Raw genomic sequence first — 23253 nt, forward strand, 5'->3', positions numbered from 1 at the left:
CTGCGCATGTGGCAAAACCCGGAAGTAACACACTCCGTTACTTCCGGGTTGCCGCGGAGCACAACCCGAAAGCGCTCAACCTGAAGCACATTCAACCTGAGGTATGACTGTATTTGGTTTATGAACTCTGCAAAACTGGAAGTAGTGTTCTGGTTTGTGAACTTTACCTCAGTCTACAAACAGAAGCCGAACGGTGGAAGGGCGCCGGAGGTGGGAGGCTTCATTAGAGAAAGTGCGCCTCAGTTTAAGAACGCATTTGGTTTAAGAACGGACTTCCAGAACGGATTAAGTTCGGAAACCGAGTGTCAGGGAACTGCCATCAGGGCCAGAGGGAGAGAGCGGGCTCCAGAGGGATTCCAGAGAGCGTCCCGGGATGGGGAGAGGCAGCCCATCTTCTGGGGAAGAGAATCAGCGTAGCACCAGTGGAGAAGGGGGGCAGATGGGGGAATCGGCGTGGCGGTCCCATGACTCCTCGCCGGGGACCAGCGGGGAGAGTGAGGGTCCTCCGCTGCCCACACCCTCCTTGCTCAGAAGGCTTCTGCGCAGGGAGAGTAGGAGGAGACTAGGCGTCAAAGAGCTTCTTTGCTGGAAGAAGTTCAAGAAACGCCCACTGACGGATTCTGCCAGCGATTGAGACAGCAAAGGTTCACTCAGGCAACCCAGCCAGATGTGGCGCCGGTTTACGCACGAGCAACCCCTAGAACCATTACACTGAGGTACCACTGTAGTGGCAATGGCACCCACCTGAGAGGTGCCTGAAATGAGTTCTGGAGAGTTCCAGCTGGGGAAAAAGCCCTGCATATAGTTTTAGAGTGCACAGTTAAACTATGGAATTCAATTCCAACCAAAGGCTGTGACAGCACCAGCCTGGATGGCTTCAAAAGGGGATGAGAACACTTCATGGAGAATAAGACTATTAATTGCTACTTGGCATGATGGCTGTACGCTGCCTCCTCTACGTGGGAATCTGCAATACTTCTGAAAATAATAATAATAATAATAATAATAATAATAATATCAGTTGCTGGAGACCATGGCTCTTCTGTCCTGCTTGCAGTTTTCCCACGGACTTCTAGGTATCCACTGTCAGAACAATATATTGGACTAGATGGCCACTGGCCTGATCCAGGAGGCTATCTTTATGTTTTTGGGGGATTTTTTGTGACAGAAAACGCTGGGATTTCACTATGTAAATAGCTCCCCCTCCGTATAGTCAAGTGGAAGATTAAACGCACTCTGCAGCGCATATTTACTCAGAAATCCCTTTGTGAGGGTTCCAAAGTGTTCAAAGGATTCTTCCTGCACCCCCCTTTCGAAATGGTTTCAAAATCCAGAGGCAGTGCTGTGGACATAGCTAGGATTTATGTTAGTGGGGTGGGGAGGGCACCCACCTGTCAACATCCTCTGCCTAGCAGATTCGGAATGAAATGTCTCCGCAAGTGCTCAGGAAAAAAAATATGTCAAAATCTTTCTGCAATTTCTGCTTTTAGTTAAGTATTTTGTTATTTACCGTCTACACCCCTTAGCGGCCATGGGCAGTGCTGCCATAAGAGGAAGCCTTAATACTTAACTTTTAATATTTTAATAATTTAGTAATAAATACTTTTAATATTTTAATGTTGTATTTTAATCTTGTTTTTAAATTGTATTCATTCAACGTGTTTTTATTATTGCTTGTTAGCCACCCAGAGCCCGGCCTTGGCTGGGGAGGGCGGGGTATTATTATTATTATTATTATTATTATTAAATTATTATTATTATTATTATTATTATTATTATTAACAACGGCGAAAAAACAAAACAAAAAACAGGCTTTAAGCTGCATCTCTGTGTTGACAGCGACACGGACGTTAGCAGGATTCCCTCCAGAACCCACACCTTTTAGGATCCCGCGCCTTTCCGTCTCTTTCTCGAAACTACCACTTGCCCTTTTAGGAAAAACTCCCGCCAACCCAAACACCCGCGTGCTCCGCCGAGGGCGCCAGAGCCAATCGGAGGAGAGGGTGGGCGTGGCGAATGGAACGCGGGAAGCAGACTGGGAGGCGGATGAGGAGCCGTAGAACGGGAAGCGCTCGCATTGTTGCCAAGTTGCCCGGCTTCGCGCGCGGGAAAGAGAACGCAGGAGCGCGGTCAACCGCCGGGGAAAAAAAAGATACACAACGTTCCATTTTGCGCCGCGTCGAACGCGCGGGGAGGTTGCAGCCTTCAACTGCGCGGCCGCTGATCAGGGAAGTGCCCCGCCTGGATCTCGCTAACTACTTGCCCCTTCCTTCCTTCTTTCTTTCCTTCCTTCCTTCCTGCCTGCCCCGATCTCTCTGCGCTCTACGGAGAGGCAAGCTGGGATCCACCCCATGGAGAACTTCCAGAAGGTGGAGAAGATCGGCGAGGGCACCTACGGCGTGGTCTACAAAGCGAAGAACAAAGTCACCGGGGAGGTGGTGGCGCTTAAGAAAATCCGCCTGGACACGTGAGTGCAAATAATTCCTCGCCAGACACCCCCACCCACTCCAACCCCCCCCCCCAAAAAAAACCCCAATTTCTAAGAAAGAAACTCTGGGTGGCCTGGCGAGCAAAAAATAAAAATCCCCTTCGCTGCTGCTTGAAGGCGCTGGAAAGAATCTGCAGACGAATCTGCTCCTCTCTTTGCATTAGGAGGAAGAGGAGGAGGAGCCGGGATTTTCTCTTTTGAATAGGTGGGTGACGAGCAAGGGGACTTGGGAAGAAGTTCGCCGCCCTCCCTCCTTCCTGTAACTTCGCGGACGGAGAACAGAACTTCCCTTGTGCGCCGATTCGGTATATGTTTAGGGCCGACCTACGCGAGGCGGAGTGGGAGAGAGCCGTTCTCCTCCCCTCGCCTCCCGCTCTCTTGGCCTCACTTTCGGGGGGGGGGGAGCTCGTAGTACCTACTCTAATGTTGGGGGGGGGGGTTGCCCTCAAGTCGTGGTTTTGCTTGGCTGCAATGCCCAGTTACTCCGGTTCAGGGTGCTGGACTTATTTTGAGTACACAATTTTCCCTCCCTCTCTCTCTCAAGTTTCATATGCAACTTCTGAATTGCAACTTATTGAAAAATACGATTCTGTTCATACGGATCTGAATGACCCCCTTGCGGCGCTAATTTACTGAGCGATGCTAAAATGTTCGTTATGGCCAGTTACTGCATTGCAAAAGGCCACCAGGCTTATTTTGCACACATTTTAAGTTCTAATCGAATTGTCGGCATGGGACCCTCCATAGGCGTAGCCAAGGGGGAAGGCAGCTGCCCCCCCCCCATAATCCTCCAAAATTATTGAAAAGCTTTAAAAATACAGTACCAAATTAACGGAGCTCCGGCCTTCCCCCAGTAATTGTGCTCTATTTGGTGGGATTTTTTTTTTACCTATGATCAACATTTTTTGGGTGATCTTCCCCCAAAAAGCTCAACAACTTTTTGCCCCCCCCCCCAAAGAAAAATCCTGGCTGGCTATGCCCGTGGGATGCTCAGGGTGATTTATACACACCATAAATTTAAAGAATATTCAACGCACATATGATTTCCCTAAAGAACAGTAGGAACTGTAGTTTCCCCTCCACTGGCATGCAGTTTCCAGCACCTTTAGCAAACTATAGTTCTCAAGATTCTTTGGGAAACATCATGCACCTTAAATGTATAGTGTGTGTCTTCTTGACAGGGAAGGGAGCCCCTCATTTTGTACAGTATCTAGATTTTTTTCCTAGTGGTGCTGGGGCCTCATCTTGATTGTGCTGCTTTTGAAATGCAGTCCAGGAGAATCTGGGCTGGAAGAGAACCCTGAATTTCCCCTGAATGCTGTTTGCTGGGAGTCACAAGCGCAGTGGGAAGGTTGTACTCAGGTCTTGCTTCCAGGCTTCCCATAGGCCACTGTGAGGACAAAATGTAGGGCTAGATGGGTCTTTGACTTGATCAAGCAGGACTTTTCTCCTGTTCCCATACTCCTAATCAGTGGTTGGGATTAATTCTTCCAGGCTGGAGAGGAGAGTGTCTCTGAGCATGGGCAAAGTGCTGTTTTTCTTCTGCCTTGGTGTGACCACAGCCTATCATTAATGTTAGAAATTCAGATGTGTAAACTAGGTGCCAAATGGCTCCTTAAACCAGGGTTGCAGTCGCCCAGACAGAATGCCTAGTTGCCATTTCTGGGGCCAGGCGGCTCAAAAGTCATATTTTTCAGTAAGTTTTTGGTTCCTGAAATTCATTCTGATTGTGCAGATGAAATATTACAGATAGAATTCTACAGGGTGTGTTGCCAGTGTGTGAAAACAGTCAAGATCCAAGGATCACCAGGCACGCACCTCCAGATGGTGGAGATGTCGGGCATCATCCTGACACCCGGGCATCTTCACGTGGTTGCAAGTGGCGGATAGCCAGGTGCAAAATGCTCTTGGCACCAGGCAAATTTTGAACACTAATCCTCCTATATCTTAAGGTTCTAGGTTCAGGGTTTGCTACTGGCAAAATATGACTTTACATGAGTGGCAAAACCTACTCTCTTCCCCACTATTGTGGGTTTAATGTAAACTGAGCAGTCTTGATAAAGGTAAAGGGACCCCTGACCATTAGGTCCAGTCATGGCAACTCTGGGGTTGCGGCACTCATCTCGCTTTATTGGCCGAGGGAGCCGGCGTACAGCTTCCGGGTCATGTGACCAGCATGATTAAGCCGCTTCTGGCGAACCAGAGCAGTGCACGGAAGCGCCTTTTACCTTCCCACCGGAGTGGTACCTATTTATCTACTTGTACTTTGATGTGCTTTCGAACTGCTAGGTTGGCAGGAGCAGGGACCAAGCAATGGGAGCTCACCCTGTCGTGGGGATTCGAACCGCCAACCTTCTGATCAGCAAGTCCTAGGCTCTGTGGTTTAACCCACAGCGCCACCCACAGTCTCCCAGAGTCTTGCTACTCTGTGTTTATACAATGCCCAATGTACTGGATTGGAATGAATTACCCTAGATGTACAATCCTATAGCAACCCTTGAGCTATTTCTGTTGAACTCAATGAGACATCCTCTCGATTAGCCACGTTTAGGATTGTGCTGTAGGGTCAACTATTTATATTACCGTTACTTGGGGGTTTAAAACATAGTGAACATTGACTGTGATACATTTATAACCCAACCTTACTCTGAGGAAGCCCCACATTGACATACTTGTTTCTTCTTCCTAATTAATTCTCACGACAACTTTTCAGTAGATTAGGCTCGTCGCCCAGTGAATTTAGCTGAATTCATGCTCTGGATTCTCCCAGTCCTTGCCCGATAGCCTACTGACTGTTTAATGCTAAGGCCATCAGGAGGGGAAAACAAGCCCTAAGTTGTTCTTGAAAAGCATGGCCTGAAGTTCCTGGAATCAATAGCAAACTGATGTACAGTGGTACCTTGGGTTAAGTACTTAATTTGTTCCGGAGGTCCGTTCTTAACTTGAAACTGTTCTTAACCTGAAGCACCACTTTAGCTAATGGGGCCACCCGCTGCCGCCGTGCCACTGCCTGATTTCTGTTCTTATCCTGAAGCAAAGTTCTTAACCTGAGGTACCACTGTAAATAGCTATGTGGACAGCTAACTGCAATGGGTAATTTTTTAAAAAATGGGTGCAGGCTTCTCATGTGCCTAGCATTGACTGTGGTTTGACATTTTTAGAGGTACATTGTGTTATGCCTGATGTTCACCTTGCATTCACGGTAGGTTCAGAAACTGAGCTATGAATCTGGCTGAGTTGCTATGGAGTTCATTTTGGCCCCTATGAATTTCACCCGGCAAAGCTAACAGCAAACCATAGTTTAAAGAAATACTGCATACTGGTACACACAACTCAAATGTCCCCTGTTTTGCACTTCGCTTCCTAGAGCACAGAGGCAAGCCGAGGAAGGAAGCAGCCGGCTTTTAGCGTTGTGTGAATCAGTGTGTACGCGCACTGCATTTCTTCCCAAATAAGCCGTGGCTGGGAGCCAGGGTTTGTTCTTGGTCTCTTGCTTAGGGTTTGTTTCCCTGGTCTAGAAAGGGAGAAGGCCAGTCCCTATGGCTTATGAGCAACATTGCAGCCAAGCATGATCCCTGGCAGTTGAATTGTTGATCCCGAAAGAGGTTGACCTAACGAAATAGATCAACTTGACTTGTGCTGCGTTCCTTTCCCTTTTGTATAGTAGGCCAGAAGCGATGATTATTTTATTGGCGTTGCTAATAGATTAATTAGATGCATTAATTGCATATTTGAAAATGTGCCGCTTGAGCTGTGCCTTTGGAAAGAGTTTTCCAGTGCTTGAGGGCACTGTTAACAGTATAATGAGCATATATATTTTATTTTAGACATTGATGGGGATACTGTAATTACGTGGTAAACTGAGGCTGTGTGCCATTTACAGAACACTCTGTGCATATTATTATTCCCGACCCCTGTCCCTACTTTTAAGGTATCTCTCTCCCCAAGGAAAACATGGGATGTGCGCAGTTGCTGCCTTTTTTCAGCATTCTGATCTCATGATTTCCAAACCCCTGCCTCATGGTTTTCAGGGACAGGAAAATGCTGTTTGAGCATAGCATTACCAGAACTCTTGGCTGTCCATTTGGTCAGGCAGAACTCTTCCTAGCAGCAGTCTGCATTGGTGACTTATGTGCAAATTAGCTGCAGTTTGTGGCATGCGAAATCAGGTGCCGGGCAGGTGAAAATGCAGCTGCCAGTTCAGAATCGGGAGCCTTAAAGCACACTCCTGATTGTACATCAGCAAGGGAGGCTTGCTGTCGCTGCCAGTTATCTGAGTGGTGGTGAGGGCAAACCAAGCGAGATTGTCTGTGCTACGGGGTTCCCCATACAACACTAGGTGGAGGTTGAAACCTGTGCTTGTTTAGCCTGCTGGCAATATTCAGAGTTCTGTACCCCTGTTCTAACATGGTGGCAGTTTGCCTGCCCTGCTTTTAACTTATTTAGGGCAATGCCCCCTACCCGTTCAAATCCTTCTATACTACAGTCATACCTTGGAAGTCTAACAGAATCTGTTCCGGAAGTCTGTTCGACTTCCAAAATGTTCAGAAACCAAATTGCTGTTTCTGATTGGCTGCAGGAAGTTCCTGCAGCCAATCAGAAGCCTTGGACGTTCGGGTTCCAAAAATAGTTCGCGAAGCGGAACAGTCACTTCCAGGTTTGTGATGTCTGGGAGCCAAAACATTCGGGAACTAATCTGTTTGAAAACCAAGGTACAACTGTATTTGGCAAACCGAGTTAGTCTGGGTATGTAGCACCACCATCAAAAACGGTTCAATCGGTGGCATCGCTGCACATTCCAGGAACTGGTTTTATATGATTTAAGGTTAATTAGCTAGACTAGATACAGGGGAAGGCCCAGTGCAATGTTGTTTGGGCTTCCGTGTGCAAACTGATTAGACCGCGTGCCTTTGCTGAATAAACGTCCACAATGGAAAATCCTTTCACCCACGAGTTTTTGATGCCCAGTTTGCCGCATTGAGGGAGCATCTTATTATGTCGTATCAGTGGGTCATGGACACGGCTACTTCCACTCTGTAGCACCTTCTCGGCCCTTCTCACCTTGTTTCCCCTCTTTGTTTGCAGGGAGACTGAAGGCGTCCCAAGTACAGCCATCCGGGAGATTTCCCTGCTAAAGGAGCTGAACCACCCCAACATTGTCAAGTAAGTATGTGGAAGGAAGTTGGCTGAGATCTGTGCTTTGGGAAGGAGTGAGTAGAATATCTTCCGTTCCAGGCAATTTATTAAGGGTACAACACTCCTTGGAGGTGCCATCCTAACTGCCCATTCTATCCAGTATCTGGTAGCAACTCTCAGAGGACACTTCAAAGAAGATTACATAATAAACGGTCAAAGTGTGCAGAGCTACCACTCCCCAGTGTTTCTGTTTCTATGAATCTTAGAGGTGCGCAGCCTGGGAGTCATTCTGGACTCACAGCTGTCCATGGAGGCACAGGTCAGTTCTATGTCCAGGGCAGCTGTCTGCCAGCTCCATCTGGTACGCAGGCTGAGACCCTACCTGCCCACAGACTGTCTTGCCAGAGTGGTGCATGCTCTGGTTATCTCCCGTGTGGACTACTGCAATGTGCTCTACATGGGGCTACTTTTGAAGGTGACCCAAAAACTGCAACTAATCCAGAATGCGGCAGCTAGACTGGTGACTGGGAGTGGCTGCCGAGGCCATATAACACCGGTCCTGAAAGACCTCCATTGGCTCCTAGTGCGTTTCCAAGCACAATTCCAAGTGTTGGTGCTGACCTTGAAAGCCCCAAATGGCTGCAGTCCAGTGTACCTGAAGGAGTGTCTCCACCCCCATCATTCTACCCAGACACTGAGGTCCAGCTCAGAGGGCCTTCTCAGTAGTGGCACCCTCCCTGTGGAATGCCCTCCCATCAGATGTCAAGGAAATAAACAACTATCTGACTTTTAGAAGACATCTGAAGGCAGCCCTGTTTAGGGAAGTTTTTAATGTTGGATGTTTTATTGTGGTTTTAATATTCTGTTGGGAGCCGCCCAGGTGGCTGGGGAAACCCAGCCAGATAGGTGGAGTATAACTAATATATTATTATTATTATGATTTAATGGTGTTGCATTATTCCTGGCCCAAAAAATGCCTTCTCATTACTGCTTCCTAATCAGATTCCTTATTTCTTCCTTCCCCGACTCTCCAGGTTGCTGGATGTGATCCACACTGAGAACAAGCTCTATCTGGTCTTTGAGTTCCTACACCAGGACCTCAAGAAGTTCATGGATTCTTCGTCTGCGATCAGTGGCGTAGAGTTGCCCCTTACCAAGGTGACTAGGAGGAGGGCAGGGCTGCTGGGCTATGAAACACGTATGCGTACACACCGTGAATACACTGGCGACGTTGGTTTTTGCTAATGCACAGATTAGTGCAGAAGCGCCGATGTTGTGCTCCTGCACTCACAGGTTCGCCCTGTTCCTTTTTTGAGGGTGGCTTTGTGTCTGCAGTGGAATGTGTGCACAAGGCCAGCGTTGAAGTGAATGAGGAAACTCCCTGCATGTTCAGGGAGTCTCGTATGTGCATGCATAGAAGGAATGCACCGGTGTGGATAAAGGCTAGATCTTGGATCTCTCTAGAACTGGGTAGCGTCTTCATATAGAAATGGGTAAAATAAAGGTGAAGGACCCCTGGATGGTTAAGTCCAGTCAAAGGCGACTCTGGGGTTGTGGTGCTCATCTCACTTTCAGGCCGAGGGAGCCAGCGTTTGCCCACAGACAGCTTTCTGGGTCATGTGGCCAGCATGACTAAACCGCTTCTGGTGCAAAGGGACACCGTGATGGAAACCAGAGCGCACGGAAACGCCATTTACCTTCCCACCGCAGCAGTACCTATTTATCTACTTGCACTTTTGGCGTGCTTTCGAACTGCTAGGTTGGCAGGAGCTGGGATCAAGCAACGGGAGCAGAGGGCCTTCTCAGTAGTGGCGCCCGCCCGTCCTTCAGATGTGAAGGAAATAAGCAGCTATCTTTAAAAGACATCTGAAGGCAGCCCTGTTTAGGGAAGTTTTTAATATTTAATGCTGTATTGTTTTTAACACTCGATTGGAAGCCGCCCAGAGTGGCTGGGGAAACTCAGTCAGATGAGCAGGGTATAAATAATAAATGAAGATGATGGGGATTCGAACCGCCGACCTTCTGATCGGCAAGCCCCAGAGGCTCAGTGGTTTAGACCACAGCGCCACCTGTGATAGACATGGGTACAGATTGTATGGTTTAATGTTGTTTTCACACTTTATCCTTTGGTGATGTGTTTTTAAAATGACAAAAAAACCTCCCAACTTGGCTTATAACAAAAGAAGGGCTGGGACACACAATCTGCCCACGGGGGTGGGGGCAGGACTTTGTGTGGTCCCCCCTGGCTTGTCCTTGGTTTGCGTAGAGCAGGGGTCAGCAAACTTTTTCAGCAGGGGGCCGGTCCACTGTCCCTCAGACCTTGTGGTGAGCCGTACTATGTTTTGAAAAAAGAACAAATTCCTATGCCCCACAAATAACCCAGAGATGCATTTTAAATAAAAGGACACATTCTACTCATGTAAAAACACACTGATTCCCGGACCATCCGCGGGCCGGATTTAGAAGGTGATTGGGCCGGATCTGGCTCCCAGGACTTAGTTCACCTACCCATAGCGTAGCCTCTACATACTTCAGCAGGCAGGGATTCTGTGGAGGAGTAATTTGCTCTTCTCCATCCATTCACGGTAATCGCAAATGCACTAGGATCCATGCGAGCCCCAAGGCCAGCTGGGAAGGGAAATGTTCTGTTGGATCTTATAGCAGTCCTTTCTCCTGGGCTGCACTGGGCTGTAAATCCTTAGCCGCCAAGTCTGAGACAAAAAGTGGCAGCAAGGATCGCCTGTGTTGCAAACAGAAAAACCTGGCAACCTAAAAGTACAGTGGTACCTCAGGTTAAGCACTTAATTTGTTCCGGAGGTCCGTGCTTAACCTGAAACTGTTCTTAAACTGAAGCACCATTTTAGCTAATGGGGCCTCCTGCTGCCACCGCGCCGCCGGAGCATGATTTCTGTTTTCATCCTGAAGCAAAGTTCTTAACCCGAGGTACTATTTATGGGTTAGCGGAGTCTTTAACCTGCAGCGTATGTAATCTGAAGCGTATGTAACCTGAGGTACCACTGTCAGGCTGATAATTTGATTGCAACACTTCATACAGCTACAAAATTGTATCTTCATTCAGTGTCAAGTGGCCTACAATATATACAAGGTAACACCAACTAATGTGACTTAAGCAAATTTCCTAGAGTAGGGGATTTTTTGGGTGGTGTATCAAATGGAGAATAATTCAAGCTTGAGGCAACACGCCTTCCAAAATAAGTATTAAGTCCCCAACTCCAGCACAGATGCGCCTGGTTATATACACGACTTATTCATATATTTAGCGGCGAATAGGCTGAAAGAAGTTGGTGTTCCAGAGGCAAACTTAAAGCAGACTAATCCAATCCCTTTTCCCGACTTAAAACTTTCTAGGTGTGGCCAGTTCAGGTGACTCAGCAACGGAGATGTCCCCTCCCATCATTAAAATTCATTTCCAAAATGCCGAGATCAAATGAATTTTAATGACGGGAGAGGATTTAGGTCATCTCTGCTTGAGCTGTTGTCTCAGCTTAAGTGGCGACACCTCGTAGGTTCAAGTAGCAGGAAGGAACTTTGGATGGGTTCCCAGCATTTTAAGCTCTCAGCTGCTGGTGCTGAGGCCAGTTCTCCTGACAGCGAGCTTTCCGTTGGCTCTGTAGGGCTGTTCTCCGTCTCTCATCCTTTCTGTCTCTCTTCCCCTAGAGCTACCTGTTCCAGTTGCTGCAGGGACTTGCCTTCTGCCACTCTCACCGCGTGCTCCACCGCGACCTGAAGCCGCAAAACCTCCTCATCAACGCAGAGGGAGCGATAAAACTGGCCGACTTTGGGCTCGCTCGGGCGTTTGGCGTGCCTGTGCGAACCTACACACACGAAGTGAGTGTGTGTCGCTCGCTTGTTTCTGATCAATTTTCTCCCCTCCCCCCCAACTCCCCAAATATTGGGGAAAATAATTGTTTTGGTGCTGCAAGTGTGTATTGTAATGGCACAAATTGGCTTCCCAGAGATTTTCCCCCAAATTGATGGTCCAGGAAGCTCCGTATCACATGGGGCTGCACCCAAGGTGGATAAAATTCAATGATTTAAAAATAATAATTAAAGAAACTAGATTTTTTAAAAAATTAAATGGGATTAAAAAAAAGTTTAAGCACACCAGTTAACAAACATGGATACATATGCTATAATGTTACTGTTTTAGCTAAATAAATTGTTGAAATTGCTATTAAGGAAATGATTGGTTTTTTCCTTCCAATATAAATTGTCCAAATATAAACAGTGAACTTATTAAACCTCACAATAATTTCATAATTATCAGTCTATGTAATTCTAATAGTACAGCCAAATCAGTAATTTTTGATATAACTGTAAAAACTACTCTGAAATTTTATTATTCCAAAAATGAAACCTTCTGGTTGTAAATATTAAGATTATACCAGCAAAAATGAGTCTTTCTGTAAAAAAAAATAAATGATTTAAATCAAGTCTTACTGACTCGTGATTTAAATCAAATCCATCCTGGCTGCACCTAAAGAGAGTTTGGAAGCTTGCTTTGTTTAAAAATGCAGTTCCCAACCTCAAACTGGTGCCAGTAGGTTTGGTTGCATAAACCCTCTTCTCTGGTCATCAATTTGCATCCACACTCAATTCAAAAGGCTTTTGAGCTCTAAAGCTTTAAATGCCTTGGAGTCAGGATACTTTAAGAACCGTCTTTTCTGATAAGAAATTGCCCTGATCATTCAAGTCCACATCGGAAGCCCTATTGTGTGTTTTAACATTGGCATAAGTGTCAGTTTGTGGGTGCAGGGCAGAGGACCTTCTCTGAATCTTCTGGCCCATGCTTTTTTACAGGCACTGAAAACTGGTTTACATGGCTTTCTTAACAATGTGATATTAATGCTGTGCTGCTCCTCCCTGTTTACTGACTGGTGGGTTTTCTGTGTCTGCCCTGTTTCTCATATTTGAAAGTATATTTATAGATTTTTCAAATTGTGGCCAGATGTTTCTGTTGTACTTTTAGATGGAAAAGTGGATGCTGTTGTTTGATGATTTATTTATGCGGAGCTTTTCGACCGGTGGGCATATTAAAACAGATATATATGCAGTTGAGTGGGTGGAAATGCCATAAATCAGTCATCAATAAAGAAGTCAGCAAGCAAAGCGATACTAAACATAGAAATCCACAGGAGAGACAAAAGAAAGCTGCCTCAAGCTGCAGGATTCTCACCAACCAATAATAATAATAATAATAGTAATAACAATAATAATATGTAAAAAGGTAAAAGGTAAAGGTACCCCTGCCCGTACGGGCCAGTCTTGACAGACTCTGGGGTTGTGCGCCCATCTCACTTAAGAGGCCAGGGGCCAGCGCTGTCCGGAGACACTTCCGGGTCACGTGGCCAGCGTGACATCGCTGCTCTGGCCAGAGCCAGAGCCGCACACGGAAACGCCGTTTACCTTCCCGCTGGTAAGCGGTCCCTATTTATCTACTTGCACCCGGAGGTGCTTTCGAACTGCTAGGTTGGCAGGCGCTGGGACCGAGCAGCGGGAGCGCACCCCGCCGCAGGGATTCGAACCGCCGACCTTTCGATCGGCAAGCCCTAGGCGCTGAGGCTTTAACCCACAGCGCCACCTGCGTCCCTCTACATAAATGTCCACAGCTGGTACATTATGTACCACTACATAAATATGGTAAAATAGGTCTTCAGTAAGCAATGGGCATTTTTTGGACACAGCATTAGAAAAGCCGTCATTGAGATGCATCCTGCAAAATGTAAAATGATGCTGTGACTTTCTTATGAGCATAAATCCCTAAAAAACCAAAGCAATGTGAACATTAATAGTGCTTTAGTTTAACTATTATGATCTAAGGATACATGGTTGCCCAGAATTCCCTATTAAGTTGGCACCTGCTTTGTGCGAGAGAGACAGTTGGTCTGGGGATTTGGATTCCCCCACCCCAGCTGTAATAATAATCATAATTTTAATAATGTTATTATTCATACCCTGCCCATCTAGCTTGGTTTCCCCAGCCACTCTGGGCTGCTGTGAACAACATGGGAATTTGCTCTACAGCACATCAGACCATTAGTTTTATCTTCTTTGGTATAGGCTACACAAACTGGCAGTGGACTGTTAAGATTCTAGTCAGGGGTTATTCTCAGCCCTGCTTAGAGATGTCAAGGATTAAATCTGGGATATTTTGTCTGCATAGCTTGTGCTCTGCCACTGAGCTACAGTGGTATCTCGGGTTAAGAACTTAATTCGTTCTGGAGGTCCGTTCTTAACCTGAAAGTGTTCTTAACTTGAGGTACCACTTTAGCTAATGAGGCCTCCCACCGCCAACGTGCAATTTCTGTTCTCATCCTGAAGCAAAGTTCTTAACCCAAGGTACTGTTTCTGGGTTAGCGGAGTCTGTAACCTGAAGCGTCTGTAACCTGAGGTACCACTGTGCTGCCCTTGCCAGCAAAAAAATTCTCTTCAGATTATCTTTTAAATAAAATTTGGATAATCAGGGCCTTCTCAGTAGTGGCAGCCACCCTGTGGAACACCCTCCTCTCAGATGTCAAGGAGATGAATAACCATAGAACCTTCAGAAGACTTCTGAAGGCAGCCCTGTATAGGGAAGTCTTTTAATGTGTAAAAATAAAAAATAATATTTAACAAAAATAATATTTAAATTTGTATACTGCCCTATCCCCACAAGTCTCAGGGCCGTTACAATGTAAAATCACAATATAAAATGCAAAATACATAATAAAAATATAAACAACCCAGTAAACACCCCCAACCCAAACAAGCTTGCTCCAGGCTCCATGTGACATTCCTTTAGATATTTGAAGATATTATCTTTATATCTCCTCTTTCCCAGGCTAAATGTACCCAGCTCCTTCAACCATTATTATGTTCTTATATCTGTTGGAAGCCACCCAGAGTGGCTGGGGCAACCCAGTCAGATGGGCGGGGTAGAAATAAAATTATTATTAATTATACTATTGTTGTTATCTGCAGCGAGCAACAATATAGGTTGGGGAAAGGGCTACTCTTTTGAAAATAATTCCTGAGTCTTTTAAGGTCAAAACATCATGTACGACTGATTTTCTAATAACTGGAAAACCTCATGGTTGTTGCTTTTTGGATCCTGTGTTTTCTTTGTCAGAAAAAAACCTTGGTGGAGGGAATGTTTATCCCAGCCTCTTGATTATCCAGTTGTTTTAGGTGTGCAATTCAACCCTCCTTATGAAGGAGTTGCTGGCATGTGCCCGTTTTGAATGCTAATCTTAACTTCATTCACAGGGGCTGGAGTTGCATTTGTAATAAACTGGGACTCCTTCCTGCCAATGGCTTGTAATTTAATTGCATGCATGTATAAAAAGGAGAAAACAACAACACTGAATTGTTTGTGGGTGTTTTGTGCTTTACACTAGGTGGTGACCCTCTGGTACCGAGCTCCAGAAATTCTCCTTGGCTGCAAATACTACTCAACAGCTGTGGACATATGGAGTCTGGGTTGCATCTTCGCAGAGATGGTATATACCTTTTTTTCCGGGAATGAAGCGGGGTGGGCGTGGTGAACATGGCATCAGCTGGAACAGCTGATCAAAATGAACCCAGCGGTGCTGAGGTTGGAAGGGGCGGTCAGGGAATCTTGAATGCAGACCAGGGTCTGAAAGCCCGAAGCAAGCTCTCTTAGGGAGGCAGAGGCAGAAGATGTGAAGCCACACTGTCCTGGAAAGAACAGAAGTACAGTGGTATACCTCTGGTTACGTACTTCATCCGTTCCAGAGGTCCGTTCTTAACCTGAAACTGTTCTTAACCTGAAGCACCACTTTAGCTAATGGAGCCTCCTGATGCTGCTGCACCGCCGGAGCACGATTTCTGTTCTCATCCTGAAGCAAAGTTCTTAACCTGAGGTACTATTTCTGAGTTAGCAGAGTCTGTAACCTGAAGCGTATGTAACCCGAGGTACCACTGTAATAGATGCAAAAAGTATTGGAGAACTGATGATGCCCTGCCCCTACTTCCTATGTGGGCCTGCATCTCTTGACCCTAAATTGCTCAGGGATGCTACAGGTGGAGACTGTAAATAAACTGGGCCAGAAAAGTTCTGGAATAACCAAAGGTTCCCGGTGTTCACAGGCAAATAGTTTCATAGGATAGGGAGGGATAATTCATCTCACTTCTGTATTGGAATCCCAAGTATCAGCAGGCAGCAAAATGTCATCGAGTTCAGCACATCCACCATGCCCTCTAAAAGTTACAATGCAGTGCCCAGTTCAAAATGTGTTTACAAGTGCAGGGGGGTATGACGTCTGAAGCCCAAGATAGGCCGGGAGAAGCCTGTTGCCAGCTCCCACCAGCCCTGACTTCTACCATCCTTGCTGGCACTGGTGAGAACTGGGAGTCCAACAGTATATTTGGGGGTGGGATCAATTCTCTGCCTCCTCCTCTAGAGCACCGTTTGTCAAAGAGGAGAGCTAATGATTTGGTTTCAGTATAACGCAGCTGTGTCGTCCCGTTCTCCAGATCTGAACAGTGCATTCTGGAACTGCAGGAAAAGATGCTTCAGGTTGTGTTTTTTCGGGTTGCGGACTGCCGAAACCCGGAAGCACCGGAACGGGTTATTTCCGGGTTTCGGCGGTCGCGCATACGCAGAAGTGCTAAATCGCGCTTTGTGCAGACACACGAAATCGCAACCCATGCGTGCGCAGACGCACCACTGCGGGTTCCGAACGTGCATCTTGCATGGATCACGTTCGCAACCCGAGTGTCCACTGTATTCTACTTCCATCCTTCTGGATCAGTGCACTTCTTGTCCCAGTACAGTGGTACCTTGGGTTACATACGCTTCATGTTACAGACTCCGCTAACCCAGAAATATTACCTTGGGTTAAGAACTTTACCTCAGGATGAGAACAGAAATCACGTGGCAGCAGCGGGAGGCCCCATTATTAGCTAAAGTGGTGCTTCAGGTTAAGAACAGTTTCAGGTTAAGAACGGACCTCCAAAACGAATTAAGTACTTAACCCGAAGTACCACTGTACAACTGCCCGAGCCCAATAATTTCAAATGCTGCTAATTGATGCATATTTACCACCTACCCCACCAATCCCCACCCAGATGCTTAAACATTGCAACGATTTCTGCCTTCCACATAATCAGTTGCACTCATGGAACTCTTAGTTTCTTCAAAAGTCTTGGCCCCAGCCCCGTTTTAATGCTGTTGGTGTGACATCAGCTTGGGTGCTCACATAAGGGAGCTCTCGGGTGTTCCTTTCTGGAGCAGGGCTACAGCTCTGATCAAATGCTTCCCACTTCCTTGCCTTTTGCCTTGTGAAGAGCTGCTGACGGGATCAGTTGACTTGGCAGCACCTTGTGGGGCAAGCAACCGCTAACATCATCCCCTTTCCCTGGGGCAGAAACCGCCAGAGAACTGGCAGCAGGGAACAGAAGGGGATCTGTTGTGGATTCACCTTTTGAGGAAGGCAGCTCCGCTCTAGGCGGCGATGCTTCCCTTTCCTGTGGGTTGGGGGTGGCTGAGCATTTGTACTCCGGAGATGAGTGCAGAACTGTGTTGCACGCAGCTCATGCCGAGGGCTATGCGTCATGGAGGGAGGGACTTGAGGAACGATTCCCATGGGAGCTTTCTAGGTCAGATATCTTTCCTCGGTCTTAGGTGGTCTGGATCGCCTGGCAATCTTGGTTTGAGCATCTTACAGGGCTGTTAGCCCTTGTAAGTAGTACCAGGATCAAAAATGCATTTTAGTTTACCAGCTGCTTTTCCGTCCAGTAAATGAGGCTTACATAACAATACGTAAATAATGCAACAAAGAAAAATAGTTGTGTACAAGTGGCAGCACTAAAAAAGCCAAATAAAACCTAAAAGCGGCAGGTTGAAATTTGAAGATGAAAAGCAGATCAAAGCAGTTATATAAAAAAGGTTACAGCTTAAAAGATCGCTTTTTTAATAAACCTGTTACTTGAGTTTCATGTAAAGAAATACGCTGTGAAAAAATGTGATAAGCATACAGTCAATTGATAGGTATGATTAGAACTCTGCAGGCTATCCGAAAAGATCAATGTAGCAGCATAATCGAATGTTCAGGAAATAAGAAATTAAATAATTTGAGAATGGCCTTTTGCTACAGCCTGTCAAACTATTTATGTGACTGGCAGCTGCTCTCTGGGTGTTGGATGGAAACAAGGTCTTTCCTGTCATCTTCTCCCAGATCCTTTTAACTGGGAGGTGCAGAGAATCAAGTCCAGGATCTTCTGCACTCAAAGCACTGAGCTATGTTGCTGTTCCTGCAGTGGAGTTAGGTAGGGAGGTGCCAGGTGGCCCTTCCTGGGCAGGGCGTTTCAGAGATTAGTGGTCATCCCAAAGGAAGCTGTACTTTGTGCATTACTTTTATTTCACCTTAATAACTGAGGATGCACGTAAGGCTGCTGATCTCAGAAAGTGGGAAGTATATGTGGAAGAAGAGACAGTGCCCAGGCAGTTTAAGACTTATTTAAGGTTATTTACCCAGTTTGCGCCCCGTCCAGAAGTACATTGGAAGCCAGTGCAGATAGGCCTGACTTGGAGCTATATACTCCCTTTGAGTCTCTTCTTACTAATAGAGAAACAGCAGTCTGCATTAGCTGCAGCTTCTGATACATTCTGATGAGTAGCTCAACACAGAACACATCACAGTAGTCCAGCAGAGAATCTGGTTAGACACAGATCTGCTCTATTTTTGTGGCCTTGAAATAGCGACAGCCCAAGTGGTTTTTTTATTTCATTCTCTGCACTCTTCCTGTGGTTGTAGGGGAGGCTAAGCACAATTGAGAAAACCTCCCTGCACATAAATGAATATAAATGGTAAAGGATTGTAGGTTTCCTGCTACTGCTGCTTCGCCTTTGGAGTTAACTTATTACAGCAACTGATATACCTCCAGTAGAAGTTCTCATAATAGTAATAACAACAATAATAATTTATTATTTGCAGTATATGCTGCCCACTCTGGGCAGCTTCCAGCAAATTAAAATACAAAACGACATCGAACATTCAAAACTTTCCCTGAATAGGGCTGCCTTCAGATGTATTCTGAAAGTCAGATAGTTGTTTATTTCCTTGACATCCGATGGGAGGGCGTTCCACAGGGCATGCACCACAACCAAGAAATGCTCAAGAGTGATTTACATAAAACGGGTGGGGAATGTTGGATCCCGTCAGCCCCAGCCAGTGTAGTCACTGGCCAGAAATGTTGGGAACTGTAGTCCAGGAAGATCTGCAGGGTGACAGGTCCTCGCACCGTAAAAGGTAAATGTCTGGCCCAATAGCTTCATGGGGGAGTTGGGATTTGAACTTGCTTCTCTCCAGTCCTGATTACTACACTCTGCTGAGTCCCTTGAGCACAGTAGTTTTATGCCAGCCATGAGAGGAAGGAGGCGTGGCTGGCTGAAGGAAGGAAGGTGTTTCATGGCAGTAGGATTCTGAACTGTCTTCCTCCTGCCAACAGATAACCCACAGAGCCCTCTTCCCCGGGGACTCGGAAATCGACCAGCTCTTCCGCATCTTCCGCACCCTCGGCACGCCGGACGAGACTGTGTGGCCAGGGGTCACCTCTATGCCCGACTACAAATCCAGCTTTCCCAAGTGGGCCCGACAGGACTTCAGTAGGGTAGTGCCGCCTCTCGATGAGGAGGGCAGGAAACTCCTAGCGGTAAGTTAGCAAGGCAGTGCGGACGGAGTCTCAACAGCTTTAGGGGGTAAAGGGCGCTGAGCATTAGCAAATATCCAGACCAGTGGGATGAGAGCATTTGCTCTGTACGTGTCTTCAGGCCCCCCCACAAGTCATGGATCATTTCCTGAAGTCCAATAAGTGGAATTCTGGCTTTTTAGAGAGATTTGAGTATGCATTCCCATGCAAGTGTCTATATCTCACAGAGCTTAAGCCCAGTAATCCTTAGGAAGTGGCATACGCCTGTCATTGCCTTCAGAATGATGCATTGACAGTCCTGGCTTTCGATCTGCCTTTTTTTTTTTTTACACATATAAAATCAGATTTCCACACCAAAAGAAATATAGAAGACATTGGCTTCTGCCTGTTCTCTCCGCTTGTCACCATATTTGCGAGCTTGCTTGTTCCTAAACTGTTTCAGATTTTGGTTATCCATTATCTCCTGGGTGGTGTGCTCGTTATCTTCTGATTTTGGCAAATAATCAAGAAATTTTAGCAGCAGTCAAGAGATGTATTCATTCCCTATTCTCAATTAGGGCAACATCTTTAACATCTCCAAATAACAAAATTTGAGGGTGCATGGGTAAAGTGTAGCCTGTTATTTATTTGTTTTCCAGTATTCTCCCATCATTTTCTGAATTTAGGACACATCCAGAATATATTCCACATCCCACTGCTTTCACCTTTATGCCTCACTCACTGTTGTATATATCTGATTAAGATGTAGCAGTGTTAGGTACAGATGGAACAAAAACTGCCTTTATACTTCTCACCCTCCATCTGTTTCTGGACCTCCCTACCTATAACATCCCTAGCTGGGGCTGATGGGAAATGTAGTCCAAGAACATCTGGAGGGAACCAGGTTCCAGCTGAGGCTGCTGGGAATTGCAGTCCAAGAACATCTGGAGGGAACTAGGTTCCTCACCCCTGCTTTCTGACATTTTGCTCTTGTTGCCGCAAACTCCTCCTTGCTATATTTCACCACCTCCCTGTTCTCAGTCCTGTTTTTGTTTTTTTAGTGTTTTGAGTTCAGTCTGCTTTTGCTCCTGGGGTAACATCTGTGTCCCACTACAGAGACTGTATCATGCGTCTCCTGTGAAAGACCCAGGAGAGTTGGCTGCCTGTTCTTGGGCATCCTGCGTGCCGCTAACTCTTTGCTTCTTTCCCCTTTAGCAAATGCTGCATTATGACCCCAACAAGAGGATCTCAGCCAAGACCGCGCTCAACCACCCCTTCTTCCGGGATGTCACAAAAGCCGTGCCGCACCTCCGCCTGTGAGAGGAGAGTGGTGCCAACAAACCTGCCCTCTAGCAGACTCAGCAGCCCGTCCCGTCTTGGATTACGCCAGGTGCCTGCACTTAGAAAAGACTTTTCTCAACTTCACCCTGAATGGAAAACTGGAGGTCCAGCCCACACCTTTGGGGTTGTTTTATATTTACTCCTGGGTTTATTTTAAAGTAGAAGCTGAGTGTGAAGGGTGCCTCCAGACTGACTTTCCATGAGAAGAGAGGCAGAAGCCCCCAGAGCCAGCTGCCGCAGGAAGTCTAATTGGTCAGGAGGCTACAGTGTCATTCCTTTTTTTAAAAAAACACCCAGGATTTCTGTCTCTCTTCCCTTGGTAACTTTTACAAAGCGTCTTCTGTACTGTCGTGACTCGCTCAATTCCAACTTCCTCTGCAAAGGTCAGCTGTGCATTTGCTTGAGCGGTCCTTGCCTCCAGCAGCCAGAGATGGCGTCTTTCTGATTTGGATCATGGGTATTGGTTGGTGCTTGCATGATTAAGTCCTCCTGGTGCCGGCAGAGGTGCTCACCATTTCCTTTCAGATGGGATCCTCAATGAGGACTATGCACTTAACTATCCACTTTTCACAAGCAGGAAGATTTCCTTTTGTTAAGGAGCTGAGCAATGCCTGCAATATGCGAACGTGATATTCCTCATTGCACCAGCGATAGCAGTCAAAAGTCTGGTAGCCTTTTCCTGATGGACCGTGGTTTGTGATGCTTGCTGGTTGAAGCCCACAAGAAGCCCTTGGAAAAAGAAGTTGGACTGTCAAAGCTCATAAGAACAGCTTGCTAACCAGCCACATGGCCACTGTCTGTATGTTCATTGGGGGCAATGGGCATTATCCTATCCACTTTCCAATATCTTACTGCCTTGTCTCCTGTACATGCCTTTCTGGTCTGTGGCATTGAGTTACAGGCCTTTCCATCTGTGTGGGTGGGTGGCCGATTTAATGACTGAGAAGGTGGGAAATATTGCAGAAGCTTTGCCCTTCTGTACTTATCTGCAACAGGACTTTCAGTTCATTGCTCTTTGGGCTCAAACTTATTTTTGGTAAACTAGCAAAGCCCTCAGCTGGAATGGATTTGCCAAGTAGTTTTGCCTTCAAGCAGTGTGTTGTGTGAAAATAGATTGATAACAAAAATTGTGTGCGAGTGCTTGTTAATTTTTTGAAGTTCAGGTGTGAGAATATTAAAGGGATAAAATTGCAGTTATTTCTCCTCTCCCCTCTTGTATTTTAGCCAAAACAGTGCAACTCCTACCTTCAGTTAGGGAATTATTATTTGTGAACTGCACTGTTCCAAGCTGCAAATGTCAACACCTCTATCTTTGTGCTACTATGTCTTGAAGGCACTCAGACCTCTCAGGTTATTTCAGTGAAATGCAAGGAATAGACATGATTTGAGGTGCAGACAAACATTTAATCTATGGGCGGAAATCTAAACTTTCAATCCTGATTAGTTTCTTATAAATTACATGTGATGAACTAGAATTCTAAGCTTTTAGAACTAGTGTAATTGGTAGAGATCACTGAGTCACCTGGATTGAGCTAGTTATAAAAGCTTGTATGCAGAAAGCAAGATTCACTAAATATGAAGTATGAAACCCAAAAGGCAGTCTGCTCAGTGCACTGGTGCTGTAATAACTTGAATAATCTAAACAAAGTCTCTTTGCCTTCTCTATAGTAAACTTTAAAGGTGTTTTTCTAGTTGTTTTGGCAAATCCCACTTACCAATGAATAGTGTGATGGGTCCAAAATGTGAGACTTCTGTAAACAAAGGGATCATTTCTTATTTCTGAAGGTTTTCGTTCCTTTTTTGTAACTTAAGAGGTATGTTGGAGTGATATACACATTTTCTACAAGAAAATGTTCTGTGAAGTAACATTGCCTATTCTTCAAATTCAGTGCACATTGAAGGAGGGGAGTTACCCCTTCATCATAAGCCATAATCTAGTCTTCATTCATGGATGAAGTGTCAGGTGTTTGGGGTCTAGATGAAGGCTTACTTTTAACTCTTCTTAGATATATTCTCTCTATGAACAACTGTATGCTGTATAAAGACAACATGCTAACCTGGCAGACGTGAATGGGTCTTCATTGAGAAAGTGTGGCATTTCGGTTCCATTAAGATGAAAATATGCTAGCTCTGGATAACTTTAAAATGCCAGCAATACACCATCCAAAAAATGTCAAGGTAGAAAGGGTTTTCTTCCCCTCCCTGTAGCACTATGCATATGCAATATTTAGAAGTGAGACTTTTTTCTTCTCTCTTCCACCTCCCCTTCATCTTTCGGACTAGAAGATGTTTATATATTTATAAGGCTGTTGTTGTTTTTAAAAAAGAGTTCTGGTTTTGTATAGAACTTGTTAGTCTAAGCACCTTGTAATTAAACTTTTTTAAGGAAAAAAATATTTTTGTCCTTTTCTTGGTAGCTCTTTGCAAGACAGATGTTTCTAAAATATTGTGGCACTAGTACATTTAACTCATTAAAATATCTGTAATTTTTATACATGCGTCTATCCTCTTGAAGAATTTTTTTCTATTTTGTCGTTGGTCTCGTGTGAGCTGGGAATTCTTGCCTAAGCCCAATGGGGCAAAAGACGTCTAGACTGTTTATCTGCCCTGCACTCCACTGCAGGATCTAGTACAGT

The 23253-nt window shown here is 45.8% G+C and overlaps 1 protein-coding gene across 1 annotated transcript; it reads left to right on the forward strand.

Annotated features, from left to right (window-relative positions):
• The first annotated feature begins 2039 nt into the window (after positions 1-2039).
• Positions 2040-23111, forward strand: CDK2 (cyclin dependent kinase 2). Its single transcript, XM_079965661.1, has 7 exons — positions 2040-2467; positions 7574-7651; positions 8659-8782; positions 11303-11473; positions 15022-15123; positions 19097-19300; positions 20492-23111. The coding sequence occupies exons 1-7, from the start codon at positions 2352-2354 to the stop codon at positions 20594-20596; spliced, it is 900 nt and encodes a 299-aa protein (XP_079821787.1). The 5' UTR covers positions 2040-2351; the 3' UTR covers positions 20597-23111.
• The last annotated feature ends 142 nt before the right edge of the window (positions 23112-23253 follow it).

This window comes from Podarcis cretensis (genome assembly GCF_951804945.1).
Source record: "Podarcis cretensis genome assembly, chromosome: 2".
NCBI lineage: Eukaryota > Metazoa > Chordata > Lepidosauria > Squamata > Lacertidae > Podarcis > Podarcis cretensis.